Raw genomic sequence first — 17199 nt, 5'->3', positions numbered from 1 at the left:
GGGTTGGGCCTCCAGGTGGCAGCCGGGCGGAACTGGTAGGGAGAGCGAGGGAGGGGCCAGGGCCAGGTAGAGCTGCCCTGCGGCGGGGCGAGGAGGGCCGAGATGAGGTGCTGCCGCCTCTGCAGATTCGGTAACTTCCGGCCCCGGTCTCGTTCCCCTGCGTCCGCCGACGACCCTTCCTACAGCCCCCCCCCCGTTCACGGGGCGGCCACGAGGGGCCCTCCGGTTCCTTTCCCGGCTCAGGCCTGCCCCTCCCCCGTGCTTTGCAGACGCGGCCCGCGGCCCCCGGCGGCTTATGCGCGTGGGCCTGGCGCTGATCCTGGTGGGCCACGTGAACCTGCTCCTGGGGGCCGTGCTGCACGGCACCGTCCTGCGACACGTGGCCAATCCCCGCGGCGCGGTCACCCCGGAGTACACCACGGCCAATGTCATCTCCGTGGGCTCGGGGCTGCTGGTGAGCGCGGCGGGGGGCGGGGCCGCGGCTGTGAGGGAGGGGGGCGGGGCGGAGAGAGGCGCGGGCCTCAGGCATTGTATCTTCCAGAGTGTTTCCGTGGGACTTGTGGCCCTCTTGGCATCCAGGAACCTTCTGCGCCCAAGACTGGTGAGGGGATTTTTGGAGCTTTCATGAGGTCTTGAGTCAGGGAAATGAAGACCTGACTCAGCTTCACCTTCAGGTGGGAGGAGGAGCCTCAAATAGAGAAACCAAGGTGTCTTAGCAGTGGGAGAGTCGGCCACTCACAGCTGCTCACCCTGATCTTCTGTCCCTGCCAGCACTGGGTTCTCCTGGCACTAGCTCTGGTGAACCTCCTCTTGTCTGCTGCCTGCTCCCTGGGCATCCTCCTTGCTGTGTCACTCACTGTGGCCAACGGTGGCCGCCGTCTTATTGCTGACTGCCATCCAGGGCTGCTGGATCCTTTGCTACCGATGGACAAGGGGTCTGGACGCACTGACTGCCCGTTTGACCCTACAAGAATCTATGTGAGTGCATGTTTTTTTCAGCCTTTTTGCAGTCTACAGGGCCTTGGTCCTGCCTTTTCAACCACCCCTACTTGCCACTCCTGCCCTGCTCCCTCTCAGTTCCCCACCCTCCCTCTTCACCTTTTAGGATACAGCCTTGGCTCTCTGGATCCCTTCTTTGGTCATGTCTGCAGGAGAGGCTGCTCTATCTGGTTACTGCTGTGTGGCTGCACTCACCTTACGTGGGGTTGGGCCCTGCAGGAAGGAAGGGCTTCAGGAGCAGGTAAGGAAGAAGAACAGGAAGGGCTCATTCAAAACAGACTGCCTGTAATTCAGGGCAGGAGTACTAACTCCATCCTCCCCTATAGCTGGAGCAACTGACAGAGCTTGAACTTCCTAAGTGTAAAAGACAGGAAAATGAACAGCTACTGGATCAAAATCAAGAAATCCAGGCATCACAGAAAAGCTGGGCTTAGGACAGGTAATCTATGGAGACTGTGGCCTGGGAAGGCGTGGAGGCAGGGAACCACTCTTAGAACTGGGTCATGTCCCCTGCCAGGCTGCTTGCCCTCTGACCCAGGTTCTCCCTTCTGCAGAACAGGTGCTGATCCAGAGGTTCAGTACACAAGGTTTTCCACCTCCCCAGGATGACATAAACAGTTATAATAAAATAACTCTTTTCTTCTACTTGATTATGGTTCCTTTTGGGGGTTAAAGGGCAATGGGCTGATATTGGGGATGACCTTGATCGAAGAACACAATGGTTTGGTCTGTTATCTACAAGTCTTTAATGAGGGAGAGAACCCAATAACTCTTCCTTGAATTCTATCAGTTACTGAAAGGAAAAGCTGGTGCTAGGTAACCCTCCACACCACTGACTAATGAATTTCAGCACATCCTGGCACACTGGGCTGTGGGAGGTCTGTGGACAAACAGAAGAACAGGAGAAGAGCTCAGTGCTAAGAAAAAGCATTCCTTCTATAAGGAAAATCAACCCTATCTTAGTATGGGGAGCAGAGTTCAGGGTTGCACCTGCCTTGTTGACATTCCCACCCACCCTTCTAGTGGTTTCTTATTTTCCTTCAGTGCTATTCTCCCTGCCCCGACCCTTCAAGTCTCCCTCTCTAACCTTGATCGCCATAAGGAACTTATTCCAGTTGTCCTTGTTAGCTGCCTTCCCTGGCCGCTTAAATTCAATTTTGTTCCTCAGAATGGGGTATCCTGTGGGGGAAGAAAAAAAGATGAACTGGCATTTGAGGGGGAAAACAAAGAACAATTTAGGAGCAGGAAGTAGAATGTTCGTGGCACCTGGCTGGCTCAATTGGTTGAGCATCTGAGTCTTGATTTTGGTCCAGGTCATGATTTAAGGGTCATGGGGTCGAGCCCCATGTCAGGCTCCATGCTGGCCATGGAGCCTGCTTAAGATTCTCTTTCTCCCTCTCCCTCTGCTCTTCTCCCCTGTGCATACTCTCTCTCAAAGGAAAAAAAAAAGTTCTGCCTCTTTTACTGAATCACAGTAAGATGTTTTTTTTATTTTTTATTTTTTAACATTTATTCATTTTTTGAAAGACAGAAAGAGAGCACGAGCAGGGGAGGGGCAGAGAGAGGGAGACAAAGAATCCGAAGCAGGTTCCAGGCTCTGAGCTGTCAGCACAGAGTCTGGGAAAACACTTTCTTGAACCTGCTGTTTGCCCCTCCTTTCCACCCACCACAGAACGTTGGGTGCTGTAGGGTTCTGTACCTGTAATGAGGCAGGGTAGTGCCCGAACTCCAGTGCTCGCCGCCACCAGGGAAGCCTCATAGGCACCGCGCTCATCCCGAGGCAGAACCTGCTCCAGCCGCTGGTCCATTGAGACTGTGAGTACCCAGTCTCGAACCTCTTCTCTCTGAGCCTCCTGGGAAGGACAGGGAGCAGCAGCCTCCTCAGCACCAGCTTCCACAGCAGGCAAGTGGAAGGCGGCGAGTTTTACTAAGCTGCTGTCCTGTGCATCATTTTTTACCCATACATGATCCTCCTTGGATGGCGTTCATGATCACCACCTTAGTTTTTTTTCTCTGCTTCTACTTTCGTTGGAGGAACAGTGAGAGCAGAAGCCCTTCCAAAGATGTTGCTAACTCATGGCCATTATAAAGGTTAGGAGGGCCAAATAAAGTGTCCTCCATTCACAACGTCCTAATACCAGTGAGGCCTCCCATTCTCCAATCTTGTGCCCTTACCGGTACGTGCTGCTTGGCTGGGAGTGGCACCTCAAAGGGAATGTCTGTATCCTGAAAGTCACAGTGGTCAAGGGCATCCAGAGTCCCTTCTTCGATTGCCTGTGGAAGAGTGGGCAGCCATGAGATAGACACAACTTGTGACAGGCAAAACTTCCCACCCTCTGGGCACAACTTTATGCTCACATCAGTCAGATCCAGAAAGCGGTTGAGGAAGATGAATGCCATGTTCTCCCAGCCAACTGCCTGCAACAGAGGAAAGTTGCAGGTGGGAGCCAGCAGCTGGGCTTGGATGCTGCTTTTCCAGGATGCAGGGGGAGGAATTCGGGAAGTCACAGGAAAGCGATATCCTCCATAACATCAGCCCCACCCTCAGCTTTGCTCTACCAGAGCACACGGGATAGTCTACCTTCCTTCCTTTTGATTTCCTTAATTCCTCGGCCACACCCTTCCTTGTCCCAGCTCACCTTGGTAGCAATGCCAGCTTCATAGAAGGCCTTGTCTGCAGGTAGTAATTGGGTGTGGCGTAAGAGTGAAACAGAAAGCTGGGCAGCCACAGTTTCCTACAGAGTAAAGTCAAAGCATTATGATCCTGGTATGGAAGGGACTGAGCTACCAGGCCAGTGATCTTATAACTAAGGCAGAACCAGAACCAGAAAACCAACAATCCGTATTAAATTGGTCTGGATCTCAAGCGGTTCTGGGTCTTAGATTTTTTTCATATGCACAAGAGAACTGGGCCTAGATTATTTCTATTATTCAAGTACACACAATAAATATACAATATACTATCATGAGTAGGCCAAAGGTATGTGTATATTTTAAGAGATCAACACAGAAGTTGTGGGATTTGAATGTTTAAGCATAATGAAGGTGGAACTGTGTGGGTAGAGAGCCCTGAGAAGGTCAGAGGAGGAGTCAGGAAGAAAACCATCTCAGCAAGGGTTAAAGATTTCTTTAAACAAGAGAAAGTAGGAAAGAAGTGGATCAAGCTTGAGAATCCAGAATTTGAATTCATTCAACTTCATACATCTAAAGATGTGTCCATAAGACTGGGCGCTACCCCCATCTCACCAGCTGTTTGACACTCTGGGCTGCCGAACGAGTGGCATAGTAGTGAGCAATCAGCAGCATCGTCTCAAACTCCTCATGGGCTGGAGAATTTGCCTCACTAGACTTCACCAGGTTTTCACACTAGAGTAGGAAGACAGCACAGCCTGGGTCAGGGGTCAGAGGAGTGCCAGAGCCACCTGGACAAAGGTGTAGGCCATCTGAAGGTAAAGGTATATGTTATTTATTTATTTTTTATAAATTTTTTTAACGTTTATTTTTGAGAGAGAAAGCCAGAGTGTGGGCGGGGGAGGGGCAGAGAGAGAGGGAGACACAGTATCTGAAGCAGGCTCCAGGCTCTGAGCTGTCAGAACAGAGCCCGACGCAGGGCTCGAACTCACGGACCGCAAGAACATGATCTGAGCCGAAGTCGGTCGCTTAACCGACTGAGCCACCCAGGCGCCCCTAAAGGTATATGTTATAAAAGACGTGAGGACAGGGACAGGCAGAGTGGTTTTTTCACTCTGTTGTGGACCCGACTTCCTCACCAAGTTGAAGAGCACATCCCGAAGATCAGCCCAGTTGTGATAGGCCTCAGCACTGTTGGTCCCTGGTGAGCTCACCATGTCCGTGAAGATCCTTTTGTAGATGTTGAAATTCTAGAGGTAATGGGGAAAGGAGAGCTGAGTGAGAAGGGATAACTAGAAGAGAAAGTACACATGGGCCCAAAAAGGAAACCAGGCTTTAAGTGTGTGGGGGGGAGCGGGGGAGGAGCTAGGGGACAGTGATGAAGAAAGTGTCGATCATTTTCAGAGAAAAGAAGAATAAGAAAATGACTTTCTTACCAATTGGTGCTTTGAGTGTGGGCAAACAGGTGAATGTGAATGCAGTCACGGTGTTAATGGACTGATATTCTAGAGAGCTGGGATGCTCAGACAGGAGAGCAATGTTTAGTCTCTTTAGGAAGTTAATGAGGCCCCAGAGGTGTGTCCAGGATTCATCTCTGAAAGACTGTTCCTGCATTAGCTAATAGTATGAGGATGCTGTTGAATGCTTCCTCAGATGGTAAATCCTGCGAGGCTGTACATTTCAGAAGAGGCTGGCAGGAGAAGGGGGGCTGTCTCTGGGCATGATGCTTTCAAGTTTTTTTGTTTGTTTGTTTGTTTGTTTTAATGTTAATTTTTGAAAGAGACAGAGACAGCATGCAAGTGGGTTAGGGGCAGAGAGAGAGGGAGACACAGAATCCGAAGTGAGCTCCAGGCTCCGAGCTGTCAGCACAGAGCCCGATGTGGGGCTCGAACTCACGAGCTGTGAGATCATGACCTGAGCCAAAGTCGGGGCACTCAACCCCTCAACCGACTGAGCCACCCAGGCACCCCAAGGGCATGACGCTCTCTTAAAAGAATCCTTTGGGAAGACCATTCCTAAGGGAATGGGTGGTTCTGAGGAGAAGGTAACAACTTCCTTGAGGGGAACATTCACCCCAAGAAGCAGGCGGGTACCTGTGGGTTAGCAGGGGCTCCGTGCTGCACATACAGGGCCAGTGCCTGGCCATAGTCACCCTCTCGGATCAGGTGAGTCGCATACAAAGCCACATACTTGTGCAGAATCTTGTAGTTCTGTCCCGGGGATGGAGGAAAAGCATGGGGAAGTTGGGATCAGTAAGAGCAGGCAGTGAGGGTGGGGTGGTGACTTGAGGCCGTGGATTTGTTTAGGAGGCCAAGGCATATGCAAGCCAGGCCCAGCTAGGCCTCTGACCCCAGTTTCAAGAGTGTGGAAGACTGACTCTCTGATGCTGGTTAGGGATCTCTGGGGTTGGGCTTTGGAGGAATTAAGAGAGAGACAGCTCTGGGCAAGTGGAGCCAAGGGAAATGTCTAGAAGGGTTGGGGATGGGAGAAAGCAGTACCTGCTTGGTGGCCGTTTCAATGCACTTGTCCCATTGGCCCTGCTCCACATACAGGTCCAAAGCAGCTACCACATCCACACCCACCAGCTAGGGATCAGTGGAAAAGACAGAGTTAAGAGGCCAGATGACATGAGTGGGGAAAGGAGGGAGAGAATCTCTTGAGTCTCCATGCATTCTCCCTCTTGCTAACTCTCTGCCAGTCTCACCGAGTCCACTTTGCCCTGGTTCTTGAGGAACTCTTTATAATGCTCGTCCACATAGTCTTCGTACCTGTGAAGATGTGCAGAGATCTAGCACTGCATGGTCCCGGGATGCACACCCTTCCCATGAGAACTTCCTCTCTTTACAAAAGGAAGTAAAAGAATTTCCCAGTAGAAGGGGTCAGAAGCTTACCGGGGATCTAACTCCTTGGCCACACGCTTGGCCTTGTTCCACTCCTCACCCTCAATGAAAGCATCGATCGCTTCCTTGACTAAGTCCAAGTTCAGATAGAGCTCTGCAGCCTGCACAGTGGGGAAAATGGAGCTCGGAGACCAGCTTTCTCCTCTGTTGCTGCAGAACTGCATGGGACACTGCCAGGAGCCCACCTCACACACCCTCCTGGGTGTAGCTGGTACTGTTCCACCCCTCTCTGTGGAACCTACTTCTTCAGTCCCAGCGCTCTACTTACTGCACTGTACTTTCTGATTCCAGTCAGCTGGGGTCCCACAGCCCGAACTACTTCCAGACAGCGCGGAGGAGGCAGAAACTTGATGGCGAGTTCAGCTGCCTGAGCGGTTGAACGGAAGATGACAATGGGTAGGAGAGACAAATACTGCTGGGCGCCCTCAGCCTGATCTGTTTTTTCCTTCCAGTTGTCGACGGTCTCTCTAGCACTCGCCTTCACCTTCTACCCTCCTGGGCAAAGCCTGTCTCACGGTCCATCAGAGCCTTTAAATGACCATCAGTGGACTTATTTGTTCCTCTCAGCTCCTGCTCTGTCACATACTCCCTTTGATGTCTGAGGTCACTGCATTTGGTCCTGCCATGTCTGACAAACTGGTTTCTCGAGTTCTTTGTCACAAACAGAATCTTGGTGGTGCAGGTATAGCGAAAGAAGGAATTCTGCAACTGTTTGTGCTGGGCTTTTCTAAGACTCAGTTTCTTCACCCATAAGAGTGATGGTTGGGGGCGCCTGGGTGGCGCAGTCGGTTAAGCGTCCGACTTCAGCCAGGTCACCATCTCGCAGTCCGTGAGTTCGAGCCCCGTGTCGGGCTCTGGGCTGATGGCTCAGAGCCTGGAGCCTGTTTCCGATTCTGTGTCTCCCTCTCTCTCTGCCCCTCCCCCGTTCATGCTCTGTCTCTCTCTGTCCCAAAAAAAAAAAAAAAAAAAAAAAAAAAGAGTGATGGTTGGTCCAGATTTGTATTGTCCAGAACAGAAGCCACTAGTCACATGTGGCTAGTCCCAACTTAGATGTGCTATCAGCTTAAATACACACTGGGACTTAGTATGAAAGAAGGAATGTAAAATATCTCAATAAATTGAGATAAATAAATATCAATAATATAAGCAATCAATAAAATATTGAGTTGAAATGAGTTTAATGTTGAAATGAGTTTAGATATATTTGGTTAGGTAAAATATAATTATTTTCTTGTATTTTTTTTTACTTGAGTATGGCTACTAGGAAATTTTTTTTTTTTTAAACTTTATTCACTTTTGAGACACAGAGTGAGCATGAGCGGGGGAGGGGCAGAGAGAGAGGGGGACACAGAATCCAAAGCAGGCTACAGGCTCTGAGCATTTGGAACAGAGCCTGACGCAGGGCTTGAACCCACAAACCATGAGCTCATGACCTGGGCCGAAGTCAGATGCTCAACCAACTGAGCCACCCAGGCGCCCCGGCTACTAGGAAATTTTAAATTTACATGTGTGATTTACCTTTGTGACTTGCATTTTATTTCTATTGGACAGTGATGCTCTAGATGATCGTGGAGACACCTTCCAACCCTAAAACTCAGTAATTCTACAAATCCGAGCGTTCTATACGTTTACTCTATTTCCACTGTGATGCTGACGTCCTCACCAGATTTTAATTTCCATGTACATAGTCCAGTTTTAGCTACAGTCTATGCTAATCCTCCTGGTCTTTCCCCCACCTATATATGCCTCACTTCACCTGCCAAACCCTTCAAAACTTAAAGTGCCCCATCCAGGAAGCTAATTTGCAGAAGGTATAGCCATGCACAGATGCCAATAAACAATGCTCCAGGGTAAAATATAGCAGATACTTAATAAACACTTGCTGGTTAAATCTGCTAAATTTTGCATAACCAACCATCAGTCCTTTCTACTCCCCCCGCCTCCCCCCGCCAACGTCTAGAGGCTATTCAATTACAAGTCCTCAGAAACCAGAGGGAAATTCTGCAGGAGAATCATCACACCAATTTTATTTAGGAAGCTGAATCAATCTCACCCCATTCACAACTCTGAATCTACGATGCATCATTTAAAACTTCACACGTACCCCAATTTCTAAGATATTAAAATGCAATTATATATGTTTTAGAGTTGATGAAACATACTGGTTTGACTTAATCTGCTAGATGCTTCTCTTCAGGAAATGCTGGGTAGAGGAGGAGCCTCTGCTTTCTTCATGGCCTCCATCCTCCCTCACAGAGCCTACCTGACCCCTCCCAGCCCAGAGGTCCCATCCTTCTCTGAACCCCAACTTGGATCGCACCCTTTAAGTCTTCACTGAGATACACAATTGAGCCGTGTTAGTCTGACTTGCCCAATTTCTGGCCATTAGGGTTCTGCCTTAGAACCCCCCCTTTTACAGCTTTCATTGCTCTAGCATCTCATAAGCACTCAGAAGATCTCTGCTGCTTGAGTAAAAACGAAAGACACAGAAGGAGAAAGAGGAATGTCCGAGGGGGAATGCTGAGTGTGAGGGCGGCCCGGGAAGCGGAAGGCCAGGAAGGGTGTAGTAGGTCTTACCTTCATCCAGCACTTTTCCATCAGGCTGCTGCTTCCTGAGTCCCGCACCTTGAGGTAGCAGTCGACGGCATGGCTATACTCTCCAGCCTGTTCCCACTGTCGAGCTTGTTCCACTAGCCCCTCCATACCCCTGATGAGATGAGAATACACATGACCAGGAACAGGACAGGCAGTGTGGCCTATCCTGTGCATACTGTGTGACCCACCCTGCCAACACCTGCTGCCTCCCGCCTTCATACCTGGCCCCCTTCTTGGTAGCTTCCCGCTCATACTCTTCCTGCAGAGCCTCCAGCTGGCCCGGCACATAATCCTTGCAGATCCGCAGGGCATCGCTCCATAATCCAGCCTCCTGCTCAGATTTCCAGGTATCAGGGAAGCAGAGGCAGGCATGACAGCTTCCCACTGCCACACAGGTGCTATGGGCCACTGATCCCTGGGTCCTTGGACCTCTCTTCTCCTTCTTGTCTCCTTCTTCCTCCCCAGTGCTAACTTCCTGGATCTCTCCTAGTAGCAGGGGTCGGTGTAGTACTCTCTGGGTACTCATACCCTCTCCCCTTCCCTCATGGTTCTGAATCCAGTGCCCCACCTTATAAAAATTGAGGGCCAGGCCCGGTCTCTGGGCCCGAAGCAGCAGCCCTTCTGCTTTCTGAAAGTCCTTCTCCTCCAAGGCCCCCCGGGCCTGCCCCACGAGCACCTCGGCGACGCTGTCTGGATCGTGGGCCTCGGCCACACGCTGAGCTGCCTCCCAATCCTGGTTATGGACAAACCTGCTCCCAGATGAGGACACAGGAGAGGCTAAGTGTAGGACTGAGGCCTCAACAGTGGGAGGCAAACAGCCATGTCACTGAGGGGAGGATAGAAGATTTATCGGTACGCGGTTCAGAGGAAGGTGAAGGGGACCATGCAAGGTCCTGGGACTGCGCCTGGGAGGTCAGGATTAAAGAATTTATGGGGTAACTCACATGAGAACTGCTTCCTTGGGTTTACCAGCCCTGATGAATTCAGCTTCAGCCTCTTCAAATTTACCCTGTAGGGACAGAAGGGCAGCTGTACATGATGAGAAGCAGATTGCCATCACAGGCAGCCACGAGAGGGGAGGAGGTCAGGGTCAAAAGCAATGGAGAGGGATCACATCCATACCTCATCCTCCAGGTACATAGCATATCGGAGATGAATCTCAGGGGTTTTGTGCTTGAGGGCCAGCCGAGAGAGTTCAAAAGCAAATTCAAAGGAGCTGAAATGGAAGGTGCAAATAAGGTCTACCTACTCAGTACTTCATTTTATAAGAGAAAAAGACAAACAGGGCAAGAGAAAACAGAAAGGGCAAGGATGGGGGGAGGAAAAAGGACAAATGAAGAAAGGTAATCCATATGAAGTGGTAGAGAAGCACAGAGAAATGTAAAAGAAGACGTGGATCAGGAGACACTTGGAAAAGCCTGTGTGTCCCGAGACCAGCTGATGTTAGGAGCACGGGACCGGCACGAGGCAGGGGACAGGAGTGAGCTTCACAGCACAACAGCTGCCAGGGTAGCAAGGGCTCCTTGTTCTCCCACCACCTCCTCCCAAGCCACAACTTCATTAGCAGAAAAACAGTCTCTCAAGAATGAGTAAGACGACCCTCAGCAATCTGATTTGATACAGGATTATTACTGGTCTTCCGTAACATTTGCTTAAAAAAAGCGTTTTGCATTTAATAGAATCATACTTCCATTCCTCAAGTAAGTTACTGGCTTACTGCACTTTAGCTTTAAAAGCTGTTCTCTCTGGGGCACCTGGCTGGCTCAGACAGTAGAGTGAGAGACTCTTGATCTCGGGGTTGTGAGACTGAGCCCCATGTTTAGAACAGTTAAACAAACGCTCATCTGAGCCCCCAAGAAATAGGAGCAGAACTACTAATTCATTCTTGCCTCTCCATCAAGTTCTACCAAGGATCTCTTCGCTCTTGCCTCAGTTTTTAGAAATGCTTCTCAGTTATACAACAACTTTTCTTGTCTATACAGAGGATCTGACTGGAATGGGGCCAGTGGAGAGAAGACTTAGGGCCTCACCAGTTGTCAGCAGCGTGGTCAACAGCAGCTTCCAGGAGTCCCAGCTTATTAAGCAGTCTAACTGCAGACTCTCCTCCCAGGCTCTTTGCCCACAGATAGGCCACGTGTTTGTGGGCATTAGTGCCTCCATGAGCCTTGGCCACCTGTGAAGCAAAGCCACTTGGCAATCCTCCCATGCAGGGACACATGGCTGCTCCCTTCTCACCTCTGACCTGACTTCAGCTTTGACAAGGATCAAGTATTTCTACTAGAACAGCAGGGAGAGGCCTAAGTTTCAGGGTCTATTAACCTGCTTAGGGTCCAAGGATGAGTTTTAGGTAGTCTACAAACCCTTCATATTACATGTGAAATTTTGCCGATAGGTGTGGACATTTTTCAAAGATACCCACTACTAGTTCAGAATTAGTTACCTGAGAGTGGGAAAGAGGGGTGGCCATATGCCCAGTGTGAACTGGACTCCTTACCCGGTAGGCCTCCTCCCAAAGCCCATTGGAGCGGTACATGTTCACTGTTGCCTTCCACTCCTGAGCCTCGAGGTAGTGATACTCAGCCTCCTGCAGTCGGCCTTCAGCCTCCAGCTCCTGGGGAAAGGTAGGTCAGGATGGAGAGAGGGGGCCATGGAGCCTGTTTGGGGGAGATATGGGCAGAGACAAGAGAAGGGCTCACCTTGCCCAGGTGGAGGTGTGTGTCACTGAGGAGATCTGGGTGGTGCTTCCCTACCAGGCGGATCATATCATCATACAACTTGTGCTTTTTGAACATGGTGATGGCAAGATCAGGCTCTTCCACTGTCACGTAGAGCCTGGGGATGGGAGATACACCTGGGGCCTCCTAGACCCAGATTCCTGCCGCCAGAGTCATTCCTAAGAGACCCTGTCACTGCCTTCTAGGCAGAGGGCACTTATCCTCAGACACCTTCCTCCCTGCAGCCCTGAAGCCTCCTCCCACACCCGCTCTGGGGCCGCAGCTCACCTTTCGGCCTCACGGTACTTGCCCTGCTTCTCCATCTCCTGAGCCTGGGTGATGTACAGCACTGACACGTCTTCTGGTCTCATGCACTTCATCGCCAGCTGTGCAGACACACAGAGCCAGAGTAGCCTCTGGTGCCAGTTTCCAAGGGAAGCAGAGGGATATGCAGAGCAGCCCGGGAAGCCGGACTCTGGGGCAACGAGTCTTCTCAGGAACTCTGAACTTCCCCAACAACCACAGGAGTTTGGTTACTGTTGCTTTCCTAGTCATTCCAGGGAACTCCAAGTCCATAAGGAGCAAAGTAAGAACTACATTCTGCTCAGGCAGAAGGGTCAGAGATGCCCTGTGCTGGGGGCATCCATCCCCATTCCCATATTCCCACTGTATCCACCGGGTTCAGGAAACAGATGCGAAACAAAGTCGTATGTGTGACCAGGGCTTGGGGAGTGGTGTTTCAGATGCCCCAGCTCCTGAGCCCGTCATGCCCGCTTCAGAATTACAGGTTTGGGAACAAGGGCCTCTTCATCCTTGCCTTTGCCTGTGGCTAGGGATCAAGGTTCTCCTGACTTCATTCTGGTACTCTTTCTCAGCTTTCAGGGAACCCAGTGGAGGAGGAGATCAGAGACCAAAGAAAGTGGCAACAGACGCTGAGAGGTGGGATTCTCTGATGAATGCTACCCCTCCCTCTACCTTGTGGGCTTGCTCCCAGCGGCCAGCCTGAGTGTACATGTCGATTGCATCTTTTGTCCGGTCTCCTTTGATGTAGAGCTCCTCGGCAATCTGTGGTTGAGAGAGGTAGACACAAAAGGCCAAGAGCAACAGAGTTAAAGCAGCCTGCGAGGGAAGGAAAGAACAAGCCTCAGCTGGGATGGAGGAGAGCTGGGGATACTACTATTGTATAATAACAGAGAAGAAAAGATGACAATGGGGGTCTCACACCTTCTACTGTTTTGAAAAAAAACAAGACTAGCCCAAACCAGAATGGGGAAGATGGGAGCTTAAAAGGGCTGTCGGTTAAGCATCCAACTCTTGATTTCAGCTCTGGTCATGATCTCATGGTTCGTGAGATGAGCCCCACATCCGGCTCTGTGCTCCCAGCACGGAGCCTGCTTGGAATTCTCTCTCTTCTCTTTCTGCCCCTCCCCTGCTCTCTGTCTCTCAAAATAAATGAATAAACATAAAAAAAAATAAATAAAAGGGTCTCCCACTTCTGCAATGTAAGGCAATTCTACACTGTAACTATGATGGAGTTACCATGAAGAATCACTCATGCTAGCATAGGAAGAGAGCTGGACACTAGCTTTATATATTTGGGAGAGGAGTCTGTGTCATGATGGAATGAAGGAAGGGCAGTAAACTGCTTTCTTCCCACTCAGGTGGCTGATGCGGCTGGGACCCAGGAAGAAGGACATGATGAGGTAGCCCCCACTTCCTGTTCTGGGTTCTCTCTTTGTTAATCCTGTACTGCGTTGCCTCAGGCTGAAGGAAGGGACTCTTCCTCACCTCATACTCCTGCAGAGATGCATAGTGCTGGGCCACACGGGGATAGTATTTGGACGCAGTGTTCTGGTCCTGTAGATCTAATATATAAATTGCCTTCTTCCACTGGCGGGCACCCAGGGCAGCCTCAATTGCTTTAATGGAGCACCTGGCATAGTTGGGAAAGGCACACGTATGTATGAGAAAAGAGGAAGACAGATGGAGGTAGGGAGACACCTCAAGCATACTCCAACCTACACTTTGTGATCTCTCTTCTTCTAGGCCTGGGTGCCCTTACTTGCCCCATCACCTTGCACCCCTTTACCTGGCTTCAATGTAGTGATTAATGGCTGCATCAAGCTGCTTCTGCTGCACCAAGTGATCCCCCCATGCCTCTTCCAGTCGCACCACTTCCACTGGGAATGCCAACCGAGCCAGCTCCACCGCTGCCAGAGACAGTGTGCTCGGTTAAGACTTCTGGGGATGGGACTCAGGAAAAGAAAGACAGGAAAATGGGGTGTGGAAAACAGGTGAAGTGGAGGAATGGAGAACTGAGCCGGTCGACCTGAACAGATGCACAAAATAGGTGCCAGGGGACCGTCTGAGCAAGTAACACTGAAGACTGGATTGGTGGTGGTAGTACCTTTCATGAATGCATTGCCTTTACAGTAGCACTCCAGGGCCCGCTGTGGATTTCGAATCTTCTCAAAGAGATCACCTGCCTAGTAACACATACCACATTACTACAATGATAGCCCTACCACCCAAAGAATCAAGTATCAGCCCCCAAAGGAGGAGAATCTGCAACCAGTCACAGAGGGCTATGTACTCCAGCACTCCTTGGGTAGGAGGGGGCACTGGGCCCTGGAGATAAGGGACAGGAATGGGAAGCCAGCCATACCCTTTCATACAGTTCCCCCTTGATAAGGGCTGCAGTGATATGTTCTACCAGCTCCGTGTTGGCTAACAGTTCCTCCCGGGTCAGCACCAGTCGAGCAGCTTTGGCAGGGAGCCCAGCTTTGAGGTAGAGGCTGATGGCTGCTAGTCCATCCCCTTGGCTCTCCTGTAGTTCACCTGCTCGCTCCTCTTGCTGAGTGTCCATCAGCCACTGGTAGTAACCCCGGCGCAGCTTCTCCAGGGCTGGGTGCCCCTGGACATGCAACAGAGAGGCAAGAGGAGTCACATCCCTCCTTCCTGCCCTGCTGCCTCCCATGCTTCTACAATCCCACTGTGACAACATCACCAATGTCCTAACTTCCAGCCCCAACCTTGTTCCAGTTGCTATAGCCTCCTTGACGAGAGGTTTCTGATATTGGTGGAACTGAGTTGTGGGCACTGTGGAGAACACAGAGCTGGTAGTACCTTGGCCTGAGCCACTGCGATACACTCATCCCAACGATGTAGCTCCTGGTACATGTCCATGGCCTCCTCAACGGCATTCTAGGGGAACCCGGGCAGAGCAAAGAGGGGCACCAGGAAGACATGAGGATCAGAAATCACAGGCTCTCCTTAGCCTCGCTAAGATGCCAGCCCATGTGAGGGGCGCCTGGGTGGCGCAGTCGGTTGAGCGTCCGACTTCAGCCAGGTCACGATCTCGCGGTCCGTGAGTTCGAGCCCCGCGTCAGGCTCTGGGCTGATGGCTCAGAGCCTGGAGCCTGTTTCTGATTCTGTGTCTCCCTCTCTCTCTGCCCCTCCCCCGTTCATGCTCTGTCTCTCTCTGTCCCAAAAATAAATAAACGTTGAAAAAAAAAAAATTATAAAAGCCTCATCCTCTACTTATGCACAAGCGGAGGTGGGTTTATTATGAAATTAAGAGACGCTTACGCCTCAGGGCACCTTAGTTGCAGAGCCCCCATTCCAAGGTATTTTTTCTTAAAGAGGGCTCCTCAAATTGTGTAAGCTTCAGGCCCCACAAACCTGGATCTACCTCTGTGCGCTAGAATTGCCAGGACAGGCTCTGGAGTACAGGGGGAGATGGCAGACAGTCGATGAAAGAAAAATGTAACTGTAAGGACTAATGCAGAGGGGTAAGTAAGCATTTAACTGTACAAACCTGTCTAAGTGCTCTCCCCCAGTGCTCTTCCCTCAGTTTGTTTTGCTTCCCCCCGACCCTGGTCCCCTCTTCAATCTGGTCCCCCTTCTCCCCATCACCTGTTCCAAGAAGATCATTTCAGCCAGCTTGTAGTTCTTTTCCAGCATGGCTAGGCGTGCTCGGACCTGGTAGAAGTCTGTTCCTTCTCCACCCTATGGGGAGGAAGAAGGTTCTGGTTATTCTGCTGCTGCAGGAGCCATTCTGTCTGCGTGAGCCTAGACAGGAAGGCTAGAGAGATGAGGAAGCTGAAAGATTTAGAAGCTGAAAAACTTCATGGGGCTTAGTGGAAGAGGTCTGGCAAGCAATTCCAGAGTGGTCCGACTCGAGGGTGGAGGTGGGATGGCCGGCCAGAACAGAGGAAAAGAGCCATGGCTGGAAAGCTAGGGATCAGGGTGCTGAGCATGAAGAGAAATCTCAGCTTGAGAGACTGAATGATTCAGGAGGATAATACTTGCATATTCCCGAGACACTTGATCTGCAATCTCATTGGTCTTGTGCAGGAATCGAGCTTTTGCTACATGGCCCAAAGCAGAAAAGCACCTGTAGTATGGAAGCAATAATGGTAATAAGCAGTATTAGTATAGAATCATCATGAATTCACTGGCTCAGCAGATATATACTGAACACTGATTATGTGCCAGACACTATTTTTGCCACTTGAGACACAAGAGGGTAAGATAGATGAGGGCCTTACTCTCAGGGAATTTAGTTTCTAGTGGAAACAAATAATTAGCAAACAAACAAAGGTATTTCAAAGAATGAAAAGGAAAATAAAGTAGTGTGATATCACATATAGACAGTTAAGCTGGTAGTCGGAGAAGGCCTGCGGAGCCGACATTTGAGCTGAGACCTACTATAAGAAAAAGTCACGGTGAGATGGGGAAAAACTATTCCAGGCAGAGGGAACAGTGAGTGTAAAGGTGCGATGGCCGGAGTGAGTTTGGTGTGCTCAACGGGCGGCTGGAGACTAATGAGGAAATAGGTACCTGGTATAAGAAGGAAGCAGAAGCCATATACTGTTGGGCCTTAGGACACGGCAAGGAGTATGGGTCTTATACTAAGTACAACTGGAAGGTTCTGAGCAAAAAAAAAAAAAAAAAAAAAAAAAGACATAATCTAATTTGTGGTTTAAAAAGTCACCTGAGCTCTCACGGGATGATGAATGGATGGTAGGGGTGTAAGAACAGTATCAGTGAGACTAATCAAGAGGCGTCTGCGACACCGCAGGTAGGAGAGGTGTGGTCTGTTCTAGGGTGGAGACAGTAGAGCTGGACAGTGAGAGATCCAGGGTATGTTCTGAAGATGCTGGGTCAGAGCCCCTGGGACTAGCTGGCAGCCTAGCTGGGAAAGAAGGGATACAGGACTCCCACACAAAATGGCAGCAACAGACGTTTACTGTGCACTTTGCACAGATTCTCTTACTTTCTTCTCTGCCACCATGGTTTTCTTTACCACTCAGTGAGGTAAATTCTATTATTACCCCGATTTTACATACAGGAAATTG

General features: G+C 50.4%; 2 protein-coding genes across 4 annotated transcripts in view; one reads left to right on the top strand and one right to left on the bottom strand.

Moving 5' to 3' along the window:
- Positions 1–43: 43 nt before the first annotated feature.
- KRTCAP3 (keratinocyte associated protein 3) lies at positions 44–1644 on the top strand. 3 transcript variants are annotated; one of them, XM_047068227.1, is made up of 7 exons: positions 44–130; positions 270–454; positions 542–601; positions 772–978; positions 1106–1240; positions 1326–1438; positions 1559–1644. In XM_047068227.1, the coding sequence occupies exons 1-6, from the start codon at positions 103–105 to the stop codon at positions 1431–1433; spliced, it is 723 nt and encodes a 240-aa protein (XP_046924183.1). In that variant the 5' UTR covers positions 44–102; the 3' UTR covers positions 1434–1438; positions 1559–1644. The 3 variants fall into 3 exon arrangements, with proteins under 3 accessions (XP_046924183.1, XP_046924182.1, XP_046924181.1); XM_047068226.1 differs by having other exon boundaries at positions 1554–1644; XM_047068225.1 differs by having other exon boundaries at positions 1326–1644.
- A 5-nt stretch (positions 1645–1649) lies between these two features.
- IFT172 (intraflagellar transport 172) overlaps positions 1650–17199 on the bottom strand; it is a 34391-nt gene continuing 18841 nt past the window's right edge. Inside the window, exons 19-48 of the mRNA XM_047069222.1 lie at positions 16151–16235; positions 15755–15847; positions 14966–15043; positions 14505–14753; positions 14247–14325; positions 13929–14049; positions 13628–13772; positions 12815–12904; positions 12128–12225; positions 11822–11957; positions 11620–11736; positions 11156–11298; positions 10248–10341; positions 10070–10134; positions 9694–9874; positions 9347–9456; positions 9108–9237; positions 6799–6897; positions 6522–6631; positions 6335–6398; positions 6129–6215; positions 5724–5840; positions 4770–4880; positions 4246–4365; positions 3639–3734; positions 3358–3417; positions 3175–3273; positions 2699–2852; positions 2087–2178; positions 1650–1879 (exon numbers count right to left, since the gene is read on the bottom strand). Coding sequence (XP_046925178.1) covers positions 1790–1879; positions 2087–2178; positions 2699–2852; positions 3175–3273; positions 3358–3417; positions 3639–3734; positions 4246–4365; positions 4770–4880; positions 5724–5840; positions 6129–6215; positions 6335–6398; positions 6522–6631; positions 6799–6897; positions 9108–9237; positions 9347–9456; positions 9694–9874; positions 10070–10134; positions 10248–10341; positions 11156–11298; positions 11620–11736; positions 11822–11957; positions 12128–12225; positions 12815–12904; positions 13628–13772; positions 13929–14049; positions 14247–14325; positions 14505–14753; positions 14966–15043; positions 15755–15847; positions 16151–16235 — 3313 coding nt within the window. The 3' untranslated portion in view covers positions 1650–1789. The remainder of the gene's footprint in view (positions 1880–2086; positions 2179–2698; positions 2853–3174; positions 3274–3357; positions 3418–3638; positions 3735–4245; positions 4366–4769; positions 4881–5723; positions 5841–6128; positions 6216–6334; positions 6399–6521; positions 6632–6798; positions 6898–9107; positions 9238–9346; positions 9457–9693; positions 9875–10069; positions 10135–10247; positions 10342–11155; positions 11299–11619; positions 11737–11821; positions 11958–12127; positions 12226–12814; positions 12905–13627; positions 13773–13928; positions 14050–14246; positions 14326–14504; positions 14754–14965; positions 15044–15754; positions 15848–16150; positions 16236–17199) is intronic.

This window comes from Lynx rufus, unplaced genomic scaffold (genome assembly GCF_022079265.1).
Source record: "Lynx rufus isolate CCGP_SWC_20201006 ecotype Redwood Valley unplaced genomic scaffold, mLynRuf1.p SCAF_8, whole genome shotgun sequence".
NCBI classification, from domain to species: Eukaryota; Metazoa; Chordata; class Mammalia; order Carnivora; family Felidae; genus Lynx; species Lynx rufus.
This window is presented reverse-complemented; position numbering and strand designations above follow the sequence as displayed.